This window comes from Heterodontus francisci, chromosome 5 (assembly GCF_036365525.1).
Source record: "Heterodontus francisci isolate sHetFra1 chromosome 5, sHetFra1.hap1, whole genome shotgun sequence".
NCBI classification, from domain to species: domain Eukaryota; kingdom Metazoa; phylum Chordata; class Chondrichthyes; order Heterodontiformes; family Heterodontidae; genus Heterodontus; species Heterodontus francisci.
The window spans coordinates 9,466,938-9,488,113 of NC_090375.1; the positions used below are offsets into that span (position 1 = coordinate 9,466,938).

The 21,176-nt window shown below is 44.7% G+C and overlaps 1 protein-coding gene across 3 annotated transcripts in view; it reads left to right on the forward strand.

The window, feature by feature from the left end:
• The window catches only part of lama3 (laminin, alpha 3), a 456,248-nt gene that overhangs the window by 382,429 nt on the left and 52,643 nt on the right, over nt 1-21,176 (forward strand). For all 3 annotated transcript variants that reach the window (XM_068031084.1, XM_068031086.1, XM_068031085.1), the window contains 10 exons: nt 3,063-3,259; nt 6,179-6,295; nt 6,387-6,541; nt 8,751-8,892; nt 11,382-11,484; nt 14,117-14,233; nt 17,669-17,851; nt 19,323-19,462; nt 20,659-20,856; nt 20,966-21,102. In XM_068031084.1, coding sequence (XP_067887185.1) covers nt 3,063-3,259; nt 6,179-6,295; nt 6,387-6,541; nt 8,751-8,892; nt 11,382-11,484; nt 14,117-14,233; nt 17,669-17,851; nt 19,323-19,462; nt 20,659-20,856; nt 20,966-21,102 — 1,489 coding nt within the window. The remainder of the gene's footprint in view (nt 1-3,062; nt 3,260-6,178; nt 6,296-6,386; nt 6,542-8,750; nt 8,893-11,381; nt 11,485-14,116; nt 14,234-17,668; nt 17,852-19,322; nt 19,463-20,658; nt 20,857-20,965; nt 21,103-21,176) is intronic.

The window sequence follows — 21,176 nt, forward strand, 5'->3', positions numbered from 1 at the left end:
TCATGCTGACAACTGCTGTGCCAGTTTGCCGGTACCATCCTGCCCAGAAGCCATTTTCCTGGAGAGCTGATCGGTGGCGGAACGTCTAAATTACCACTCGTGGGTGGGTAAAGGCCAATTATCAGAGATGGACTGGAATTTTCAAGTCGGCCTGCAGACCGCAACCCGCCCCATCCCAGCGCCAGGAGCGTGGTAACTGCCTAGAGGCAGCCTCCAATGGCAGATCAAGGGGTCAGCACTCTAGGCAGACTCTGAGGCCCTCCCCCCATCTATCCAGTTTCCACACGACAACGGTGGCCCGGCCGCTGTGGCCATTTTTAATTTCAGATGTTTTAAAGTTGTTGAGAGGACGCCTCAAGATGGAGGCGCCCTGTCTCTCCCTTACCTGGACTATAGACACAGCTTCTTCTGTGTTGGACAGCCTCCTATTGGCCCTCCAACTTCGCGAGTCTGTCCACCATCCTTAATTGGATGACGGGTGCCCCACAGGGTGGTATTTTATGCTCTCCTTCATGATGGGTTTGGAGGCGGTGAGGGCATTTAATCAGGCGGGATGGTGGTGGGTGGGGACACCGCCACCTTCTCACCTCCACCCAGTCAAGTCCGTGACGGGAAGGCCTATGGACGGCCTTCCCGCCCCTCTACCAATTGAGGCTTTTAAGGGGCAATTAATACCCAATTAAGAGCCTCTTCCCATCACCACTGGTATTAACCTAGCGGCGGGCAGGCCTGTAGCCACACAGGGAGCATGACATGCAAACCTATGTGGGTTGCTTGTGGTCTCGTGCGGTGGGGGAGGTTGGGGTGCCTCACTCAAAGGCATTCTGTGCCTTATCGAGGGGCATACTGAGTGCCACCCCCCTACCCTTGCTGCCGACCTCCCTACACCCCACTCCCCCATGACCCTCACCTGTGAAACCCCTCCTGTCATCACTTATCTTTGGCTTGGGTCACTCTGCAATCCTGGGCCACCAGTGGGTGTTATTCCAGGATCAGCCACCGCCTCCCTGGTGGCACTGCTGAGCAAATGGACTGCCAGACTCTGATTGGCTGGCAGCTCTCAGTGGGTGGAACTTCCCCAAAGGAGGCAACATGGGTCTCTCACTGGCTATCCAGCCGGAGGCCGAGGCCCCTCATTGTTTCCATAAAATTCGCTGCACAGCACGGGGTCGGGACCTGCATTTGACTCCATGGTCAGGGTCCTGAACCAAAACGCAAAATCTGGCCTGATGTAAACAAAGAACAGTACAGCACAGGAACAGGCCATTCGGTCCTCCAAGCCTGCGCCGATCTTGATGCCTGTCTAAACTGAAACCTTCTGCACTTCCGGGGCCCATATCCCTCTATTCCCATCCTATTCATGTATTTGTCAAGATGCCTCTTAAACGTCGCTATCGTACCTGCTTCCACCACCTCCCCCGGCAGCAAGTTCCAGGCACTCACCACCCTCTGTGTAAAGAACTTGCCTTGCACATCCCCTCTAAACTTTGCCCCTTGCACCTTAAACCTATGTCCCCTAGTAACTGACTCTTCCACCCTGGGAAAAAGCTTCTGACTATCCACTCTGTCCATAAAGTTTGTAAGTTCTTACAGAAAACCATTCCTATTAGTGAACAGCTGGAATCTTTAGTGAATTTGCATTCCAATGATAGATTTATTAATCTCTGGAAACAGTTAGTCCTAAAAATTTTAATCCATTCCCCCAGTGGTGCCTGACAGGACATGACCTGTGCAGGTATTGGTCATATTTTCACTCCAGTTTACAGAAAAACAACTAATCATTGTCTTCTCAACAGCACTTTTTTCTTTGTGTACATGTTACAGTGTATATCACACAAGATTATTTTAAATGTGACAGGCGTGCAATTAGAAGTTCAGTTCGAATTCCAGGTTTACAATGTAACTTACTTTATTTGAGGGCCTTAAATATAATAAGTCACTGATAAATCCAATAAAGAATTCAGGTCAAATTTCTCTACCCAGGGAAGGGTGAGAATGTGGAGCTCACCACCACATGGAGTGGTTGAGACAATTAGCATAGATGCATTTCAGAGGAAGCTAGATTAACATATGTGGGAGAAAGGGACAGCAGGATATGTTGATACGGTAGGAGGGCGCTCATGTGGAGCATAAACGTAGACTTTTTGGCCAATGTAATTTTATGTAATACTTTAATAAAAACTCGGGCTAAGATTTTACTGGCAGGGGTAAGTCCCAATGTCACTGGTGGGCAGCAGGACTGCAGCAGCAATCTTCCAGGCAGCTGCCTCTTAATTGACCACTGCCAGGGCCGCTGAACAATTAAAGACGGTGGGCTGCCTCTTCACACTACCTATCCAATCAGAGAGCTGGCAGCTCTGCAGCCTTGGCAGTGCCACTGAGTGAGGCGGCCACTGCTGAGGCTGCAAGGAAAACAAGTGGTGGTCTCCATTTTGAGGTGTCCTCGCAGGGGAGTTAGAAAATATTTTTCTCTGCCAGGGCCAGGCAGGCAGGCCCCGGGGATTGGAGGGGGTGATCTCTCCAGTGGTGCTGTTGGGGCCGCAGAGGCAGTCTTTGCTGACAGGATCTCCCTCCTTGGGCCACGGAGCCTCCCAATGCAATGGCTTTCCCCCCGTTCCCCACCCCCCACCCCTCCCCGGAAACCACTGGGAGGCCACCTCCATGCAGCTGGCGGCCTCCCGACCTGGGAGAGGGTCACTACGCTGCCGACAAAATGCCAGTGGCCTGGGAAAATGGCTCTTAATTGGGCCGTTAATTGCCTAAATTGGCCACCCACCTCCAGTCCAGCTGCTGCTGTTCCCGCCACTGGTAAAATGGACCAGCAGCTGGCCTGCATCGGGGAGCCGTCTGAATGCAACGCCTTGGCATTTTACCACACAGCAACCCCAATAAAATTTTGCCCTAGGTATCAGCCATAATCTCATTGAATGGCGGAACAGGCTTGAGGGGATTAGCGGCCTCCTCCTGTTCCCTGCTCCTAGGCACAATCTGCATGTAGTTTTTTTTATTAATGTCTTTTTGTTGTCTTGTAACTCACTTGTTTCTTATTTATTATCTTTCAGTGCTAGACCATATTAAGAATAATCTAGTAAAAAGTATTGAAGAGAACAAGAAACTTGCAAGTGATATAAAGGATGCACTAAGTTTGTATCAGTCTAAGTTAATGGATCTTCAAGAAGCAATGACTGAAGCAGCCAATCTAACTAGAAAGGCTGATGACCTCAACAGAATCAATTCCATTTCACTGGAAGCTATTAAGGTGACTGTTGTTGAATATGAAATTAATTCCATAATTTATCTGTTGAGTTTTATTTCGTTACGAAGTCAATGTTCGTAAAGATTTTCTGATCAGCATTATTCAATTATTAAGGGTGTTTGAAGGAATTATGATGGGTTTTGACAAAGCAAATAACGAGAAACTGTTTCCAGTGGCAGAGGGGGTGGTAACCAGAGGGACACAGATTTAAGATAATTGGCAAAAGAACCAGAGGGGAGAAGTGGTGAATTTTTTTACATGATGAGTTGTTGTGATCTGGAATGCGCTGCCCAGGTGGGCAGTGGGAGCAGATTCAATAGTAACTCTCAAAAGTAAATTGAATAAATACTTGTAAAGGGAGAACATTTTAGAACTATAGGGAAAGATCAGGGGGAGTAAGACAAATTGGAAGTTCTTTTAAAGAGGCATGATGGGCTGAATGGCCTTGCTCTGAGCCTTATGATTCTGTGGTGCAACCATGAATTCGCACAGAAAACATTACAGAGTGATTTGAATGATTTGTCCTACTGTCACATCAAGAAAAATAAACAGTCCATAGCATTCAACTACATTTAGACTTCAGATTGAAAGGGTCCAGAATTTAGATCCTCAGAATTCAGAGTTTGAATACTAATGCTGCACTGGTAAGCAAGAAGAATTCTAGTGCACCTAACCCTTTATCAACAAGATTAAAAACTTTAAAAAGCCATTTAAGTTTCTTAAGGCAAAAAGATATATTTTCTAATGCAGCACCAAAAATATTTGACTTCATCTTAACTCCTTCATCAAATTTCTTCAGAGTGAAGCTGGGAAACACTTCTACACACAAAGGGTGGTAGAAGTTTGGAACTCTCTTCCACAAACAGCAAGTGAAGCAAGGTCAATTGTCCGTTTTAAATCTGAGATTGATGGATTTTTGTTCACCAAAGGTATTAGGGGATATGGGGCAAAGGCGAGTATACAGCGTTGGGTCACAGATCAGCCATGATCTCTCTGAATGGCGAACAGGCTCGAGGGGTTGAATGACCTCCTGTTGTACCTATATTCCTGCAAACGCCACCTGTATTGTTTGAATTTTAATGCTAGTGAAAGGATCTGATTTCAACTGAAGCAAATTATTTAAAGCAGCTCTGTTCAAAAGACACCAGTGACATCTCTTGGCAGAAAAAGGTACTATATTTTTTTTGGTACTGTATAATATTTGAAAGTGCTTGTGTAAATATCACCAAAGTCAACAGCCTCACCTTGCACAAGGGGTTGTGTAGAGCTGATTTATATGTGATTAATGTTATTAAAAGCTTAAGAGCTTTTCCTATGTGTTAAAGGCACTCTATAAATGCAAGTTGTTGTTGTTTCTTGATCCTCCATCCTCCATACTTCCGAGACTTCAGCTCATTCAAAACTCTGTACCCTTTCCTAACCCCTATAAAGTCCTGCTAACCCATCACCCCTGATGCATCTCACATTCCCTTCTCCCTATGATTGGCAATCGTGCTTTCAGCCATCTTGAGTCTCGGCTCTGGAATCACTCCCAAAATCCCCTCCTACTTTCCATTTGGCATTCCTTTAAGACTTTCCTTAAAACCCACCTCTTTGACCAAGCTTTCAGTCAACAAACCCACCAACTCCCCCCACCCCTCCTTGCTTCACCTCCCCAACAGTGCCTATTATCTACTCCTTTGATTCAGTTGGCATTTTTTGACTCTGCATCTGCAAAATGTCTTGTGCTGACTTTCTTCATTAGAAACACCATGTGTAGGCAATTATTTATCAATAATGGCTATATAAATCCAGAGTAATTGGCCCGTACAGCAGATGTTTCTAACTATTGTGAAGTTGGTCAGAGTTGAATAAAGTGGAAGTTGGCACAGATACCTTCGTAGGTTAAATCTTGCCGTCTGATCTTGGACTTGGTGACCTCCTTTAGGAGACAGAATGAGTTGGTTATAACATTTATTTATTTATTCTTTCATGGGATGTGGGTGTCACTGGCAAGGCCAGCATTTATTGCTGATGCTATGGTATAAATTGTAATGCAGTAACAATGATTTGGTTAATACCATTGTAAATACGCACCTTTAATAATGTTTTGTGGAGTAGAATTGTTACTTTGTGCAAGTTATTTTCCATTTAGTTAAATCTCAAGCATAACATATGAACATACGAATTGGGAGCAGGTGTAGGCCATTCGGCCCTTCAAGCCTGCTCTGCCATTTGATAAGATCATGGCTGATCTGATTGTGGCCTCAACTCTACTTTATTTTTAAACTGTGTCCCCTAGTTCTAGTCTCTCCCATAAGCGGAAACATGCTTTCAGCATCCATTCTGTCAAGTCCCCTCAGGATCTTGTCTGTTTCAATAAGATCAATTTCACTGCAGGAAAGCATGGAACAGCTACTACTACAACAACTTGCATGATATAGCGCCTTTAATGTAGTAAAACGCCCCAAGGCGCTTCATAGGAGTGTTAGCAAACAAAATTTGACGCCAAGCCACGTAAGGAGATATTAGGGCAGATGACCAACAGTTTGGTCAAAGATATCAGTTTTAGGGAGCAACTTAAAGAAAGAGGGAGAGGTCAAGAGAAGGAGAGGTTTAGGGAAGAAATTCCAGAGCTTAGAGCCTAGGCAGCTGAAGGCACAACTACCAATGGTGGAGCGATTAAAATCAGGGATGTGCAATTGGAGGAACGCAGAGATCTCGGAGGTTTGTAGGGCTGGAGGAGGTTACAAGATATTTCTGCACAGCAAAGGAAGGACGGAGAGTAAATCAAATAGTCAGGCAACTTGGAGCACTTACTAATAGTCAAAGAATATTTCTGGAGATGTTTAGAAAGTGTCCCTTTTAAAGTGTGAATTAAGAGTGTTTAATATGAAGACATGTAGCATCATACAGTAAGTCAAGATCCAATTATTTTCGCAGAAAAAACATGATGAATTAGACGATAAGCAGACGGAAATCTCAAGTTTACTTCGAATGGCTGATGACACCCTTGATAATCTGAAAAACATGCTCCGAAGGTTGGATGAGAGTCAGGAGGTAAGAGAAAGTGCTCATCACCAGCACTTGACATGATACCAAATAACACTTCATATTCTTACTCATATCTTATCATTTTTATATTAACCAGGATTATGAAAAACATGGAGCTCAGTTAGATGGAGCCTTATCATCACTTGAAGAAAAAGTTAAACAGCTCTCAAAGGCAAACAGCAAGGAGCCTATTGTGGTCAGTGCTGAGAAACATGCTGAAAACTTGGATCAGCTGTCAAAACAACTCCAGAGGTGAGAGGGATTTTGGGATATGGCAAGAAAGTGGAATTGAGATAGATGATCGGCCATAATCTTGTGGAATGGTGGAGCAAGCTTGTGGGGCCATTCGGTCTACTCCTGCTCCTATTTCTTATGTTCTCACGTAAGAACTTCCGCTAGTTGAGAAAGTGTGCAACAAACACAGACTGGCACAACAGGTCAGTGAGTTGGTTTTGCTAACCATTGCAAGTAAGAGGAGAGAGACTGGGTAGTCTGTCACATGTTGCCATCTCAATCATGCTCATCCTCTCAACTTGGGAAGATGCATGGCATTGAGAGACAATAAGAGTTAGAGTCATTACGGCACAGAAGGAGGCTATTCAGCCCATCGAGTCCATGACAGCTCTCTGTAGAGCAATCTAGTCAACCCCATTGCCCCGCTTTATACCTGTATCCCTGCAAGGTTATTTCCGTCAAGTGCCCATTCAATTTCCTTTTGAAATCATTAATTGTCTCTGCTTCCCCTCGTAGGCAGTGAATTCCAGGCCCTTACCATTCACTGCGTTAAAATGTTCTTTTTCACACTCCCCCCAGTATCTCTTACCAAAAACCTTAAATCTTTGTCCCCTAGTCCTTATACCATCAGCTAATGGGAACAGCTTTTCTTTGTCTACCTTATCTAAGCCTGTCATAATCTTGTACACCTCTATCAAATCTCCCCTCAATCTCCTTTGCTCCAAGGAGAACAACCCCAGCTTCTCCAACCTAACCTTGTAGCTAAAATCCCCCATCCCTGGAAATATTCTGGTAAATCTCCTCTGCACCCTCTCAAGAACCCTCACACCCTTCCTGAAGTGTGGTGACTAGAAATGGATGCAATACTCTAGTTAGAGTCTAACCAGAGCTTTATAAAGAGTCAGCATAACTTCCCTGCTTTTGTACTCAATGCCTCTATTTATGAAGCCCAAGATCCCATATGCTTAACTAACCACTCTCACAATGTGTCCTGCCACCTGGTCAGTATCACATTGCTATTTGTGGAAGCTTGCTGTGCACAAATTGGCCACCGCGTTTTCTACATTACAAACTGACTATACTTCAAACTATACTATCAAAGACTACATGAGCTGTAAAGTGCTTTGGAATGTCCTGATGTCATGAAAGGTGCTATAGAATTGCATTGTTCTGGGATTCGCTGCAGTAGGTATGGGCACAATGCACTTGTTTAAATGAGCAAGGAGGGGACTTTTTTTGTTTCATTTTCTTGTGCCCAGACATTGAGGTGCAGGAAGATTATAGGGTCTTGTGGGTTTCGCCAGCAATGCCAAAGGGCTCCTCACTCTTTCAGTCTCACCAGAATGACTTTGGTGCTTTCTCTAACAGTAGTCTCAAGACCCAAGGCCAATGGACAGATCCAGAAGGATTGCTAACTCTAATTGTTCATAGTCCTGGAGATAGCATCATATGACCCTTCCACACCCAACTCCTGCCATTGGTCACCAAATACACCCATTATCCCAGCATATCTCCCTCCCACGGCCAATCAGAAAGCAATCAGACTCTCCGTTAGCGGAATGATGCTTCTTGACTGTCAGTCAAACAGCTTTTTCTCTCCATCTCCCATAATATTATAACTAATTAATGAAACTGTTCAGAAATAAATGAAAAAGCTTTTTAATGCCCCAATATTTTTTCTCCAGGGTTACTGGAATCAGTGCCTATGAGATTAATCTTTAATTCCTGAAGTCTCCTGAACAATCCTGGGGGGTTGACAACACTAAGGCCCTGAGTCATGTCCCTGTTTCCGAGTATCAGCCCCTCCCCTGCCAACACCCTCCTTCATTTTGGCATTACTCCTGAACCTTTCAACCAACTTCTGGTCTAGCATTTCATTGACTTTGGATTCTTGTGCCATTTGATTTAATTAGGATTTTGTCAAAAAGAAAACTTTTTTTGAAAGGCTGGATCAACCATAACATAGAAAGTTCCAAATCTACCTCTTAAAAAAAAAAATTGTGTAACTCAAAGAATTAATTTTTAAGGGTCCTAATTGCTGATAAGGTAGTTCCATGCATTAAGGAGGAGTGGGACTGACTGGATGGCTGTGTGAAAAGCCAGCATGGACTCGATGGGCCAAATGGCCTCTTTCTGTGCCATGGATAACTCTAAAGTTGCAGCTGTATTTTATGTAGAAAATTTCTTTAATTTTAACTTTGGTTTTGAATCATTTACATTCTACCAGAGCAATAGCAGAGGTAAACCAAGATGTCTTAATCCAACGTGTTCTTAACGCCTCCGATGCCTATGAGAACATAATCAACGCAGTGAATGCAGCAGAGACAGCGGCCAACAAAGCAGCGGATGCAGCAGATGATGCTTTGCAGGTGAACGTCAGACCAATGGAGACAGTGCAGTTGGTCAAATGCTGGGAATGGGTGGATAGCAACATGCACTAAACTATATAAATATATAACCTATAAATCACTGGTAAGGCCTCAGCTGGAGTACTGTGTCCAATTACAGGAAGCACACTTTGGAAAGGATCTCAAGGCCTTGGAGAACGGGGAGAGCTGGAGGAACGCAGAGTTATCAAAGATTGTAGGGCTGGAGGAGGCACATAGAATTGGAGGGACTAGACCATGGGCGGATTTGAAGACATGGATGAGAATTTTAAAACCATGCTCTGGAATTCCTTCCCTAAAACTCTTCACCTCTTTCCCTGTTTTGAGACCCTCCTTAAAAGCTGCCTCTTTGACCAAACTTTAAGTAAGTTATGTAGAAGGTCTAGAGGAGCTGGGATTGTTCCTATAGCAGAGAAGGTTGAAGGGAGATTTAGCAGAAAAATTAAATATGAGGAATTTGGATAGAGTAAATGGGGAGAAACTGGCAGGAGGGTCAATAATCAGAGTGCACTGCATGAAAGGGTGGTAGACGCAGAATTTCCAAAAGGGAATTGGATAAATCATTGAAAAAGAAAAACTTGCAGGGTTATGGTGAAAGAGCATGGGAGTGGGATTAATTTCTCAAGCGTAATTAGGGATTGCCAACAATGCCCACATCCCATTATCGAATAAAGAAATTGGATAGTTCTTCCAAAGAGCAGGCTCAGGTATGATGGGCCTCCTTCTGTGCTATGATTGTAGATTCCAGCCACTTCTCCTAATGGTTGTGCTTTGGCTCAGTGTCAATTTTTGTTTGCTAACACTCTTGTGAAGCACTTTTAGACGTTTGCCTATATTAAAAACGCTATATAAATGTTGATAAGGTCACCCTGGAACATCCACGATCATAAGTAGAGCAGAATTTGTCCAAAGTGGAAAATTCCCTATTATTTTTATTCCCACCTTTATGCTGGCAAAACAGTACAGAAATTTTAAGTTCTTGCATTCATATAGCACCTTTAATGTAATAAAATATCTCAAGATGCTTCACAGGAATGTTATCTAATAAAATTTGACACTGAACCACAAGAAGAGATATTGCAGGAAAGCGGGTTTAAGAGCAATATCAAATCAGCCATGATCTTATTAAATGGTGGAGCAGGCTCGAGCAACCGTATGGCTAGTCCTGCTCCTATTTCTTGTATTCTTATTGGGGGAATTTCCCAGGCCCTTGGAGGTTGTTTTGGAGGTCTGGGGGGAAGCAGCGAAAATTAGAAAAAATGACATTGGACAGGAATGCCGACATGTTCCCACTTCTTACTGCTTTTCCTGGAGGCGATTTATGTGCACGGCGGCAAGCCGCCCAACAGTGGCGGGAAACCAATTGTGTTTGTTATTGAATCAATTATCAGCCAGTTTGTAAGAAAAATGGTATTACAACAGCTGTGCATGGGACTCCCAAAGTGTCTGCAACTCGTCAACTCACAAGAGGGACATGCACAGCAAAAGGTCAGAGCGGCATAAAAATAACTTTCAGACTGGGTGTTAAAGGTGGAAATTGGCAAGCCTGAGGTCATCCACAGGCAGGGGCTGGCCATTGCAAGAGTAGCTCCTGGTGACTGCTGTCGCAGACAGTGCTCGAGCTGCAGAGATAGCTGTCAATACCTCAGCATTCTCGTGCATCTATCTCACTCCGCCCTCTTTTGTGCCATTCACTTCAGCAACAGTCTCAGTGTAGACCCTGTGAAGGCTGCCGGCCACCCTTTAATTTGCGTGTGTTGATTCGCCCTCCTGCCTCCTCAACCTGCCTGCCATCCCTAATTGGACAGCGATCCTGGAGGTGGGTACTTAATTGGACACCTTCCAGAAGATTGGACCGCAGTCCCGCTTCTGCGACGATTGGGTTTGCGATCCGAAAATGGCCCCGATGTCCAGAAAAACACTAATGTGGGAAATTTCAGCCTATGAGATCAGATGATTCAAAGCTTTGTCAAAGAGGTAGATTTTAAGGAGCCTCTTATAGAAGGAGAGGTAGAGGGACAGAAATATTAAGGGGCAACTCCAGAGCTTAGGGCCTGGGCAGCTGAAAGCACGGCCACCAATAGTGGTGCGATGGAAATCAGGGATGCGCCAGACGCCAAATAGAAGAAGCACAGAGATCTCGGAAGGTTGTAGGGCTGGAGGAGATCACAGAGATAGGGAGAGGTGAGGACAGGGAGAGATTTGAAAACAAGGCTGCAATTTTTAAAATGGAGGTATTGCTAGAGCGGGAGCCAGTGCAGGACAGCGAGCACAAGGGTGATGGGTGAATGGGACTTGGTCAGGGTAGGATATGGGCAGCAGAGTTCTGGATGAGCTTAGGTTTATGGAGGTAGAAGATGGAAGGTCGGGTAGGACAGCATTGGAATAATTGAGTCTGCAGGTAACAAAGGCATGGATGAGTGTTTCAGCAGCATTGCAGAATTATTGACTGCTTTTTATCATGTTTTTAGGCTGTGGTGAAGGATGATTTACCTGGACAAGCATTTGATTTAAACACCAAAAGCAATAGAATTCTTTCCATGACAAAAGAAGCGGAAAGAAAATTAGACACAGGTGGAGTATTTAACTTGAATTTCATGCAAGTCTGTGGAGGGGTCGGTTAGCTCAATTGGCTACCCGGCTAGTGTGAAATGCAGAAAGATGCCAATAGCGCGTGGTAGTTCAGGGAGGCCTGGCTCCTCGCCTTGCCCCATGCTTGAGGAGTGGTGACCCTCAAGCTATACATCACCAACTGTCATAGGAAGAGATGCCTATGGCCCTTTGGGACTATGGCTAGAGCAATACAAGTCTGTGGGGTTTCTGACGATGATCTGCCATTAAACAAGCAGTCACAAAATGTCAAACAACCAAAGATCGTCGTGAAGAGATCATTGGAAATCTGAAATAAAAGCTGGTAGTATATAACATAGTGGCCCATACTACCTGAAAGTGATGTTTTTAGGCATCTTAAACACAACAACAGTTGCAGCACTGCTGTTGTATGAGCAACACTGTCAGGGTTGGATTTTTGCCAGGGAGGCAGGAAACAAATGCTGGGTTTGTTTTCAGGTCAGAGACCCGCCTGAAACTGAATGAAGTTAAGATTACGCATGCAGAAGCCCTTAATTAGTATGGAGATGGGTTTCCTGTCCACTTAGAGCCAGTGGGGGTGGGAATGGAGGTTGGTCAGATGAAGTGTGGACTAATTTAGACACCCCATGGCAGCCATCACTGAGGCCGCTGGTTGTCCTGAGGAAGAAATCTGCAGTTTGTGCCAAAGCCTTCCACTTCACTAACGGGAAGTGAGATGTCACTGGGGATCTGAAGGTCTGGCACTCAGGGCAGTGCAGCCCCTCGCTTCATCGATGCTGACCTGAATGTAATGTTGGAGGCCGTGAGGGAGAGGCAGGAGGTCCTATTCTCGGAGGGTGGCAGGAGGTGGCCACCTCATCATGCAACAGGGGGACCCCTCTGTTTAGCATCATCTTCCTCTGCCTACTCTTCCTCCTCTCTCTCACTCCATTGAGCTGTGTCCTTCCAGGGCCTCATCATCCTCAAGGTCCACACCTCTCTGGAGCGCCTGTAACGGAAAGCGCAGCTGATAACCACAATGTCCGAGACCTTTGCAGGAGAGTATTGGAGGGCACCACCTGACTGATCCAAGCACCAGAATCATATCTTCAGAAGCCCAACAGCCTGCTCAAGCAGGTGGCATTCGTTGCATTGTTCTCTTTGCCTCTGTCTAGGACTCCTGTAGAGGGTTCAGTAGCCATTTCTTCAAGGGATATCCCTTGTCCCTGAGGATCCATCCACGCACTTTGGAGGGTGGAATGAAGATCTGAAACAGCCTGGACTGGTGAAGGATGAAGGAGTCATGGCAGCAGCCAGGAAAGCGAGCGCTCACATAGAGGAAGCTCTTGTGGTCGCAGACCAGTTGTATATTGAGGGAGTGGAAGCCCTTCCTGATGAAGGATCTGAGTGGCTGATCACTGGGTGCCCTGGTGGCCACATGGGTGCAGTTGATGGGGGAATCCAGCGCTGGAGGTGAAACCCAGTGCCCTCTCCTGTGAGGCTGTGCCTGTCGTTAAGTGAATGTACTGTCCAGCTTTGACAAAGAGGGCATCAGTAACCAGTGAGATGCCAGTGGGGTGCAGCCGTTCACGCGATGCCACTAAGGTCTACAGCTGATCCTTGTTAGGAGCCAGAAGCGAAGAGCATCAAGGCCACAATGACTTAGACAGCTACTGGCAGGGCTTGGCCACCAGTGCTGTGAGATGCAAGGCCTTTGGTGATGAGGGCACAGATGTTTGTGACAATCTACCTGGAGAGTCGCAATCTCCTGCAGCATCAGATCTCTGTCATCTCCAGGTAGTTCCGTCTTCGGCGGTCGATTTTGTGTTGCGGGCTTAGTCTCCGGTGCCTTCCTGTCCCTCTTTCCTCTCCTGTTCCCTCCTGATGCCCAGGGTTCCACCCTTCCTGCAGAGGGTGTTGTCCGACAGCTGTGCCCCCATTGTCAGCTGCAGCCTCCTTTTTGGGCAGGTGGCTGCCCAATTATCCTTGGCAGCCTTATCCCTTGCTCTGCCGCTCCGTTGTTGGGCAGAGTCACGATCTTGTTCAATGCCCAATTGCTTATTACCCACTCTCTCCACCACCTGCGCATCGACAAGGGCTCCTCCTTACCAAATTCCCAGTCCCCCTTTGCCCCACTGACATCCCATAAGGGGTGGTGCCCTGGGTTGCCTTGACTGGCTGTCCACTGTGTAGCAGTCTGCCTTGAGCTGAACAGAAACTGACAGCTCCTGAAATCCATTTGCCCCTTTTAAATATTCCACCCACCCCTTCAACAAGCTTTTAACGAGCTTTTTAACTAACTTAATTGGCCTCAATTGGAGAAGAGCGACATTCCTGTCCTGCCCTCCCACTGCTCTTTTTATCATTGCTAGTGCTGGGAACGGCATCCTGTAACTGACATGTCGGCTGGCGCCAGCATTTTCGGTACCCACAACCCCCCACCTGCCACCTCCGGGGGTGAGAAGGGGCCTTGAAAATTCAGTCCACAGACTATACTTGTTGCATCTGTGTGTTAACAATGTCCCCGTGACAAGTTATTTTTGAAAATAGTTCAGCATACAGACATCTCAGGATCTTCATGACTGCTTGCAAGTGTTTGCTTCTGTCCAAAATTGTAACTCTTGTCATTTTGCAGATCTTTATCCGAGACTGAGAGATGCAAAAAATCGCCTCAGTGATGCGACAGATAAGAAAAATCAATTGCTGTTGGATCTTCCATTACTCCAGAGAAAAATTAAACAAATAAATAGAGGTATGGATTCACATGTCATATGTCAGATGGTTCAGGTCACACGAACTTAGGAACAGAAGGAGGCTATGCAGTCCCTAAAGTCTGCTCTGACATTCAATTAGATCATTGCTGATCTGTATCATCTCCATTTACCCACCCTGGTGCGGTGACCCTTAATACCCTTACCCTAATCTTAAACTTAATCCTAATCTTAAGAATCTTAAATTTAAACAAAGCCAATTACGTAGGTATGAGGGGAAAGCTGGCTACGGTTGGTTGGGTAAATAGACTTAAAACGTATGGCGGTAAATAAACAGCGGGAAATATTTAAAGAAACAATTCAAAATATTCAACGAAAATACATTGTCTTACTTTGTGTCTGTCTTCACTGAGGAAGATACAAGAAATCTCCCAGAATTAGAGATCCAAGGGATTAGGGGGAATGAGGAATTGAAGGAAATTAGTATTAGGAAGAAGGTTGCATTGGAGAAATTAATGGGGCTGAAGGTTGATAAATCCCCAGGACCTGATATTCTACATCCCAGAGTGTTGAAAGAGATAGCTATGGAGATAGTGGATGCATTGATGATCATCCAAAATTCTGTCAATTCTGGAGCGGTTCCTGCAGGTTGGAAGGTTGCAAATGTCACCCCACTATTTAAGACGGGACAGAGAGTGAAAACAGGGAATTACAGACCTGTAAGCCTTACATCAGTTGTTGGAAAATACTAGAATCTATTCTAAAGGATGTGATAAATGGTCACTTGGATAATAATCTGATTGGGCATAGTCATCATGGATTTATGAATGGAAAATCATGTTTGACGAACCTGTTGGAGTTTTTTGAGGATGTTACTAACAAAATTGATAAAGGGGAGTGGGTGGACATGGTATACTTGGATTTTCAGAAGGCTTTTGATAAAGTCCCCCAAAGGAGGTTGATTAGCAAAATTATGGCACGTGGGATAGGAGGTAATATACTGGCATGGATTAAGGATTGGTTAACAGGCAGAAAGCAGAGAGTAGAATAGACAGGTCATTCTCACTTTGGCAGACTGTGACTAGTGGGTACCGCAGGGATCAGTGCTTGGACCCCAGCTGTTCACAATATATATCAATGATTTGGATGTGGGGACCAAATGCAGTATTTTCAAGTTTGCGGATGACACAAAACTAGGTGGGAATGTGTGTAATGAGGAAGATGCAAAGCGGCTTCAAGGGAATTTGGACAGACTTCGTGAATGGGCAAGATTGTGGCAGATGGAATATAATGTGGAAAAATGTGAGGTTATCCAGTTTGGTAGGAGGAATATATGTGCAGAGTATTTTTTAAATGTTAAGAGATTAGAAAGTGGCGATATTCAAAGGGACCTGGGTGTCGTCGCCATTAAGTCACTGAAAGCTAACATGCAGGTGCAGCAAGCAATTAGGAAGGCTAATGGTGTGTTAGCCTTTATCGCAAGAGGATTTGACTACAGGAGTAGTGAAGTCTAGCTTCAATTATATAGAACCTTGGTTAGACCGTACTTGGAGTACTGTGTACAGTTTTGATCCCCTTGCCTCAGGAAGGATATTGTTGCCATAAAGGGAGTGCAACGATGGTTCACCAGACTTGTTCCCGGGGTAGCGGGACTGTTCTATGGAGAGAGATTGGAGAAACTGGGCCTGTATTCTCTAGTGTTTCAAAGAATGAGAGGTGATCTCATTGAAACCTACAAGTATTTAAAGGGATAGACAGGGTAGATGCAGGTAGGAAGTTTCCCCTGGTTGAGGAGTCAAGAACCGGGGGACACAATTTCAAAATAAGAGGGAAGCCACTTAGTACAGAGCTGAGGAGAAATTTCTTTACTCAGAGGGTTGTGAATCTTTGGAATTCTCTACCCCCAAGGGCTATGGAAGCTCAGTCATTGAGTATGTTTAAAGCAGAGACTGACAGATTTCTAAATACAAATGACATAAGGGGATATGAGGATAGTGTGGGAAAAAGGCATTGAAGTGGGTGATCAGCCATGATCATATTGAATGGTGAGCCAGGCTCGATGGGCTGAATGGCCTACTCCTGCTCCTATGTTCCTGTGATCCTATACCATTGAAAAACAAAAATTCAGCGAGAAAGATCCATCTGTGGCTTACTAAGGAGGTTAAGAATAGTATTAGATTAAAAGAAGAGGCTTATAATGTTGCAAAGAATAGTAGTAAGTCTGAGGATTGGAAGCGTTTTAGAAACCAGTAAAGGTACACCAAAAATTTGATAAAAAAGGAAAAATATAAATTTGAGAGTAAAGTAGCCAGGAATATAAAACAGATTGTAAGAGCTTTTACAAGTATATAAAAAGGAAGAGAGTAGCTAAAATAAATATTAGTCCCATAGAAGCAGAGACAGGAGAAATTATCATGGGGAATGAGGAAATGGCAAAGGCATTGTACAAATATTTTTGGCTGGATTTTGTGGAGAAGGCGGGGCTGCCAGCACTGGGCAGAAAAGGCAGGGGAACCCTGCCTTAACCTTTTCGCATCCCCTCTTCCTCCTGGCGTGATCCTCCATTGTTCTGGAGCTGGGATCCCCATCCCTTTAAAGGTGGGGAATCCTGCCTCCAAGAGCTGCCAGCCAATCATAGGGCCGGTACCTCAGCAGTATTGGCAGTGCCACTGGTGGAACCCCAGACCTCAGGTAAGTAAGGCGAGGTCGCCGGGGCCGGTCTGGAAGGCCCAGTGAGGGGGTGGGTGAGAGGGTGGGTGTGAAGTGCATGGGGAGAGGGCTCCACGGTAGTGGAGGTTTTGCCACTGGGGGGGTCCTCTGTGGGCTACCGATTGCCCACAGAGGAGGGACCACCCCCAGCCCCCAAGCCCACAAGGAGTGCGCCTCGCTTTACAAGGCACCTGCCCCAAGTGGCGGCATGAAGAGGCCCTTAATTGGCCGTTCATAGAAAATATAAAATCCAGCCTTTTGTGTCTGTCTTCACAGTAGAAGGCACAAGTTACATACCAGAAATAGAGGGTAAGCTCAGGGCAAATAAGAGTGAGGAAATTCGGTAATTAATATCAGCACAGAAAAAATACTGGAGAAACTTAAGGGACTAAAATCCGACAAATCCTCAGGATCTGATGGCTTACATCCTAGAGTCTAAAAGGGACAGCCTCAGCGATAGTGGATGCACTGGCTATGATTTTCCAAAGTTCCCTAGATTCTGGAACGGTCCTGTCAGATTGGAAGTTAGCAAATGTAACACCGCTCTTCAAGAAAGGAGGGAGAGAGAAAATAGGGAATTACAGGCCAGTTAGCCTGACATCAGTTGTCAGGAAAGTGCTGGAATTTATTATTAAGGAAGTATTAGCAATGCACTTAGAAACACCTCAATTAGATCATCCCCTAATCTCCAAAGCTCACAAGGAAGTCCTATCATTAGTATATCCTGTTGTTACTAAAGTAACATTTTCAATATGTTCTTTTTTCAGATGATGTCGGAGAGACTTTAGGCCGAGCAAAAGATGCAGCTAATGAAGCAAATGAAATTGTTGGCAGAGTGATGAATAAATTGCAGCCGATAATTTCTGATGTGGAAAACTTCAACAAGACATCAGACAACATTCCAAACATTGCTGATTTTAACACAGCATTAAATGAAGCAGAAGAATCAGGTAAATAAAATGCCATCCATTGGAGAGTAATATAAACTCCCTGACCCCCCCCCCCCCCCAGACTGTGATAAAATGGGAATGACTGGCTGTTTTTACCCAGTCCAGGTCTACATGTGACTCCAGTCCCAAACTAATGTGGTTGACTCTCTGACGTGGCCCAGAAAGTCACTCAGTTGTTTTAAACCACTATAAAAAAAAACACATAGACTGCAGAAGTTCAAGAAAAAGGTTGGGGATGGGCAATAAGTACCAGCCTTGCCAGCAAATGTCTAGTCATTCTAATATACACTGCATTAATGCATCCTTTGAAAAGGCTATTTACAGTAATGTAAGAAAGCAGTGAAGTTTTGCTAAACTTCTTTAAATCACTTGTTCAGCCGCAGCTGAAGTATTGTGTCCAATTCTAGGCACTACAGTTATGGAAGGATGTCAAAGTCTTAGAGTAGATGCAGAGGACGTTGTTGAGAATGGTTCCAAGGATGAGGGAATTTAGTTATGTGGAAAGACTGGAGAAGCTGGGATTGTTCTCCTTAGAGCAACTAAAAGGAGATTTAATAGAGGCATTCAGAATGATAAAAGGTTTTGATGAGAGTAAATAGGGAAACTATTTCCACATGTAGAAGGGTCAGTTACCAGAGGACACAGATAAGAACATAAAAACATAAAAAAAATAGGAGCAGGAGTAGGAATATGTCCCTTCGTGCCTGCTCTTCATTCAATACAATCATGTCTGATCCCCTGCTTCAATTCCACTTTCCTGCCCGCTCCCCATATCCCTTGATTCCCTGAGAGATCAAAAATCTGTCTATCCCAGCCTTGAACATAGTCAATGATGGTGCATCCACAACCCTCTGGGATACAGAATTCCAAAGAATCACACCCTCTGAGTGAAGAAATTTCTCTTCATCTCAGTCCTAAATGATCAACCCCTTATCCTGAAGCTGTGCCTGATGTTCTAGATTCCCCGGCCAGGGGAAACAATCTCAGTTCTACCCTGTCAAGCCCCTTCAGAATCCATATGTTTCAATGAGATTACCTCCCATTCTTCTAAACTCCAGACAGTGTAGTCCAAATTTACTCAGCCTCTCATCATTGGACAACCCCCTCATCCCTCATCCCAGGAAACTATCCAATTGACTTAAGATAATTGACGAAAGAACCAGAAGTGAGTTTCGAAAATTTTTAACAGAGTGAGTTGTGATCTGGAATACGCTGCCTCAAAGGGCAGTGGAGGCAGATTCAATAGTAACTTTCCAAAGACAATCCGATAAGTACTTGAAAATTTGCTATGGGGAAGCGCAGAGGGGAGTACGACAAATTGGATAGCTCTTTCAAAGAGCCGGCAGAGGCAGGATAGGCCAAATGGCCTCCTTTTGTGCTCTATGATTCTGACCACTGATGCAATGTTTTCAGTAGTTAGGCTAACAAGTGTTTGAAGTAACAATTGAACTTTGATACTTCTCTTTCACAGTAAAAAATTTGTCTAATACCCTACCAGACCTTGTGCAGAAGCTGAAGGATTTAAGCCAAATACAACCTGTCAATAACATCTCCAAAAATATCGGCCGAATCAGGGAGCTTATTGATCAGGCCAGGGAAGCTGCTAATAAGGTTTGTTTTTAAAAAATTTATAGTAATGACAAAGACTTGTGGATTAAAATCTAGGTGTTAAATATTTATTTTAATTATCTCTCATATTAACTATAAACTGGTGTTTTCTGCATTATAAATTGCATTGTAAAAAGTATCCTCTGTGTGAAGTTTAAAAAAAGCTTATCTTTGGCAATGTAGGAACAGGAGGACGCCATTCAATGCTACAAGTCTCTCCTGCCATTCAATTATATCATGGCTGATCTGTAACTTAATTCCATTTACCCTCCTTGCTTCTATAATCCTGCCCTCTCAGATGGCATAAAAAAATCCATAATTTTATTTCGAAGAAGAGCAGGGGTGTTCGCCCTTGTGTCTTGAGTCAACTTTTATCCCTCAACCAATATCACTACAAAAAAAAGGGCTAAATTTTCTTGGTGACAGTGAAGTCCTGCTGCTGGGGCTGAAAGCAGGAGCTGACCCCACTTTTACCAGCAGTGGGACCCTGGGGCGGCATATAGAAACATAGAAAATAGGAGCAGGAGTAGACCATTCGGCCCTTGGAGCCTGCTCCGCCATTCATTATGATCATGGCTGATCATCCAACTCAGTAACCTGTTTCTGCTCCCCCCCCACCCCCCCCCCCCCACCACGGGGTAGCCGGGACCGGGGATGAGGGCTGGTCGCTGTGATGCACTAGCAGCACCAATGCTACGGGGGCAGCTATTGCTTCCGGTGAACCCCTCCCCAGAACCCACTGGAAGGCTGCCAGGGTTTACCTGGTGGTTTCCCCAGGTGGTGGTGGGCCCTCCTGACATGAGCAAAATGCCTGCAAAGGCAAGAAGTGGCTCCTAATTGGCCACTTAAGTGGCTGAATTGGCTGGCAGTTGGGCAGCTATGCCGCTACATTTCCCGCTGCTGGCAATATGACATGGCTTCCTGACACCTTCCCCTGCCATTTTGCCAGCTCTTCCGCCTTCCAGCTGATATCCAATGGGCTGGGAAAATACACCCAGATGGTCTGGTCATTATTCCATTGCTGTTTGTGAGACCTTACTGTGTGAAAATTGGTATCCAGCTTTCATACAACAGTGACTACACTTCAAAACTACTTTATTGGCTGTGAAGCACTTTGGACATCCTGTGAAAGATGCTATAGAGTAGTTTCCAAGTTATTGAGTGGTTTTATAAGACTTTTCTCTTTCCCCTCTATGCAGATAAATGTGGCAATGAAATTCAACGGTAATTCTGGTGTTGAGGTACGTCTTCCTGACAACCTAGATCACTTAAAAGCTTACACATCTCTACTACTATACCTAAAACGGCCAGGTGAGGAAGGATCCCGAGGAGATAATGTGAGGCGGAAGCGACAGGATTCCAAAAACATGTTTGTTTTGTATCTAGGCAACAAAGATGTAAGTATTCGTGTTCTCATGGCTAATTGGCAACAGGCAAGTTACAAGGGGACAAATTACTAAGTATGCCATCTTACATTTTGTACGCCTTATTTCTTTTTGTTACCAGACTTCCAAGGATTACGTGGGCATGGCACTGAAGGGTGAGGAGTTGGTTACTATATATAAACTAGGAGATAATGAAGTGAGAATAGCCTCTGACAAACCGGTCCACACCAAAAACTTTGACAATATCAAATTCGAGAGGTAATGCACGGACTTAACTTATTTCAATTTCTTGTGAAGTCACTGTTGTAAATCTGTTCTTTTGTTTCATACAC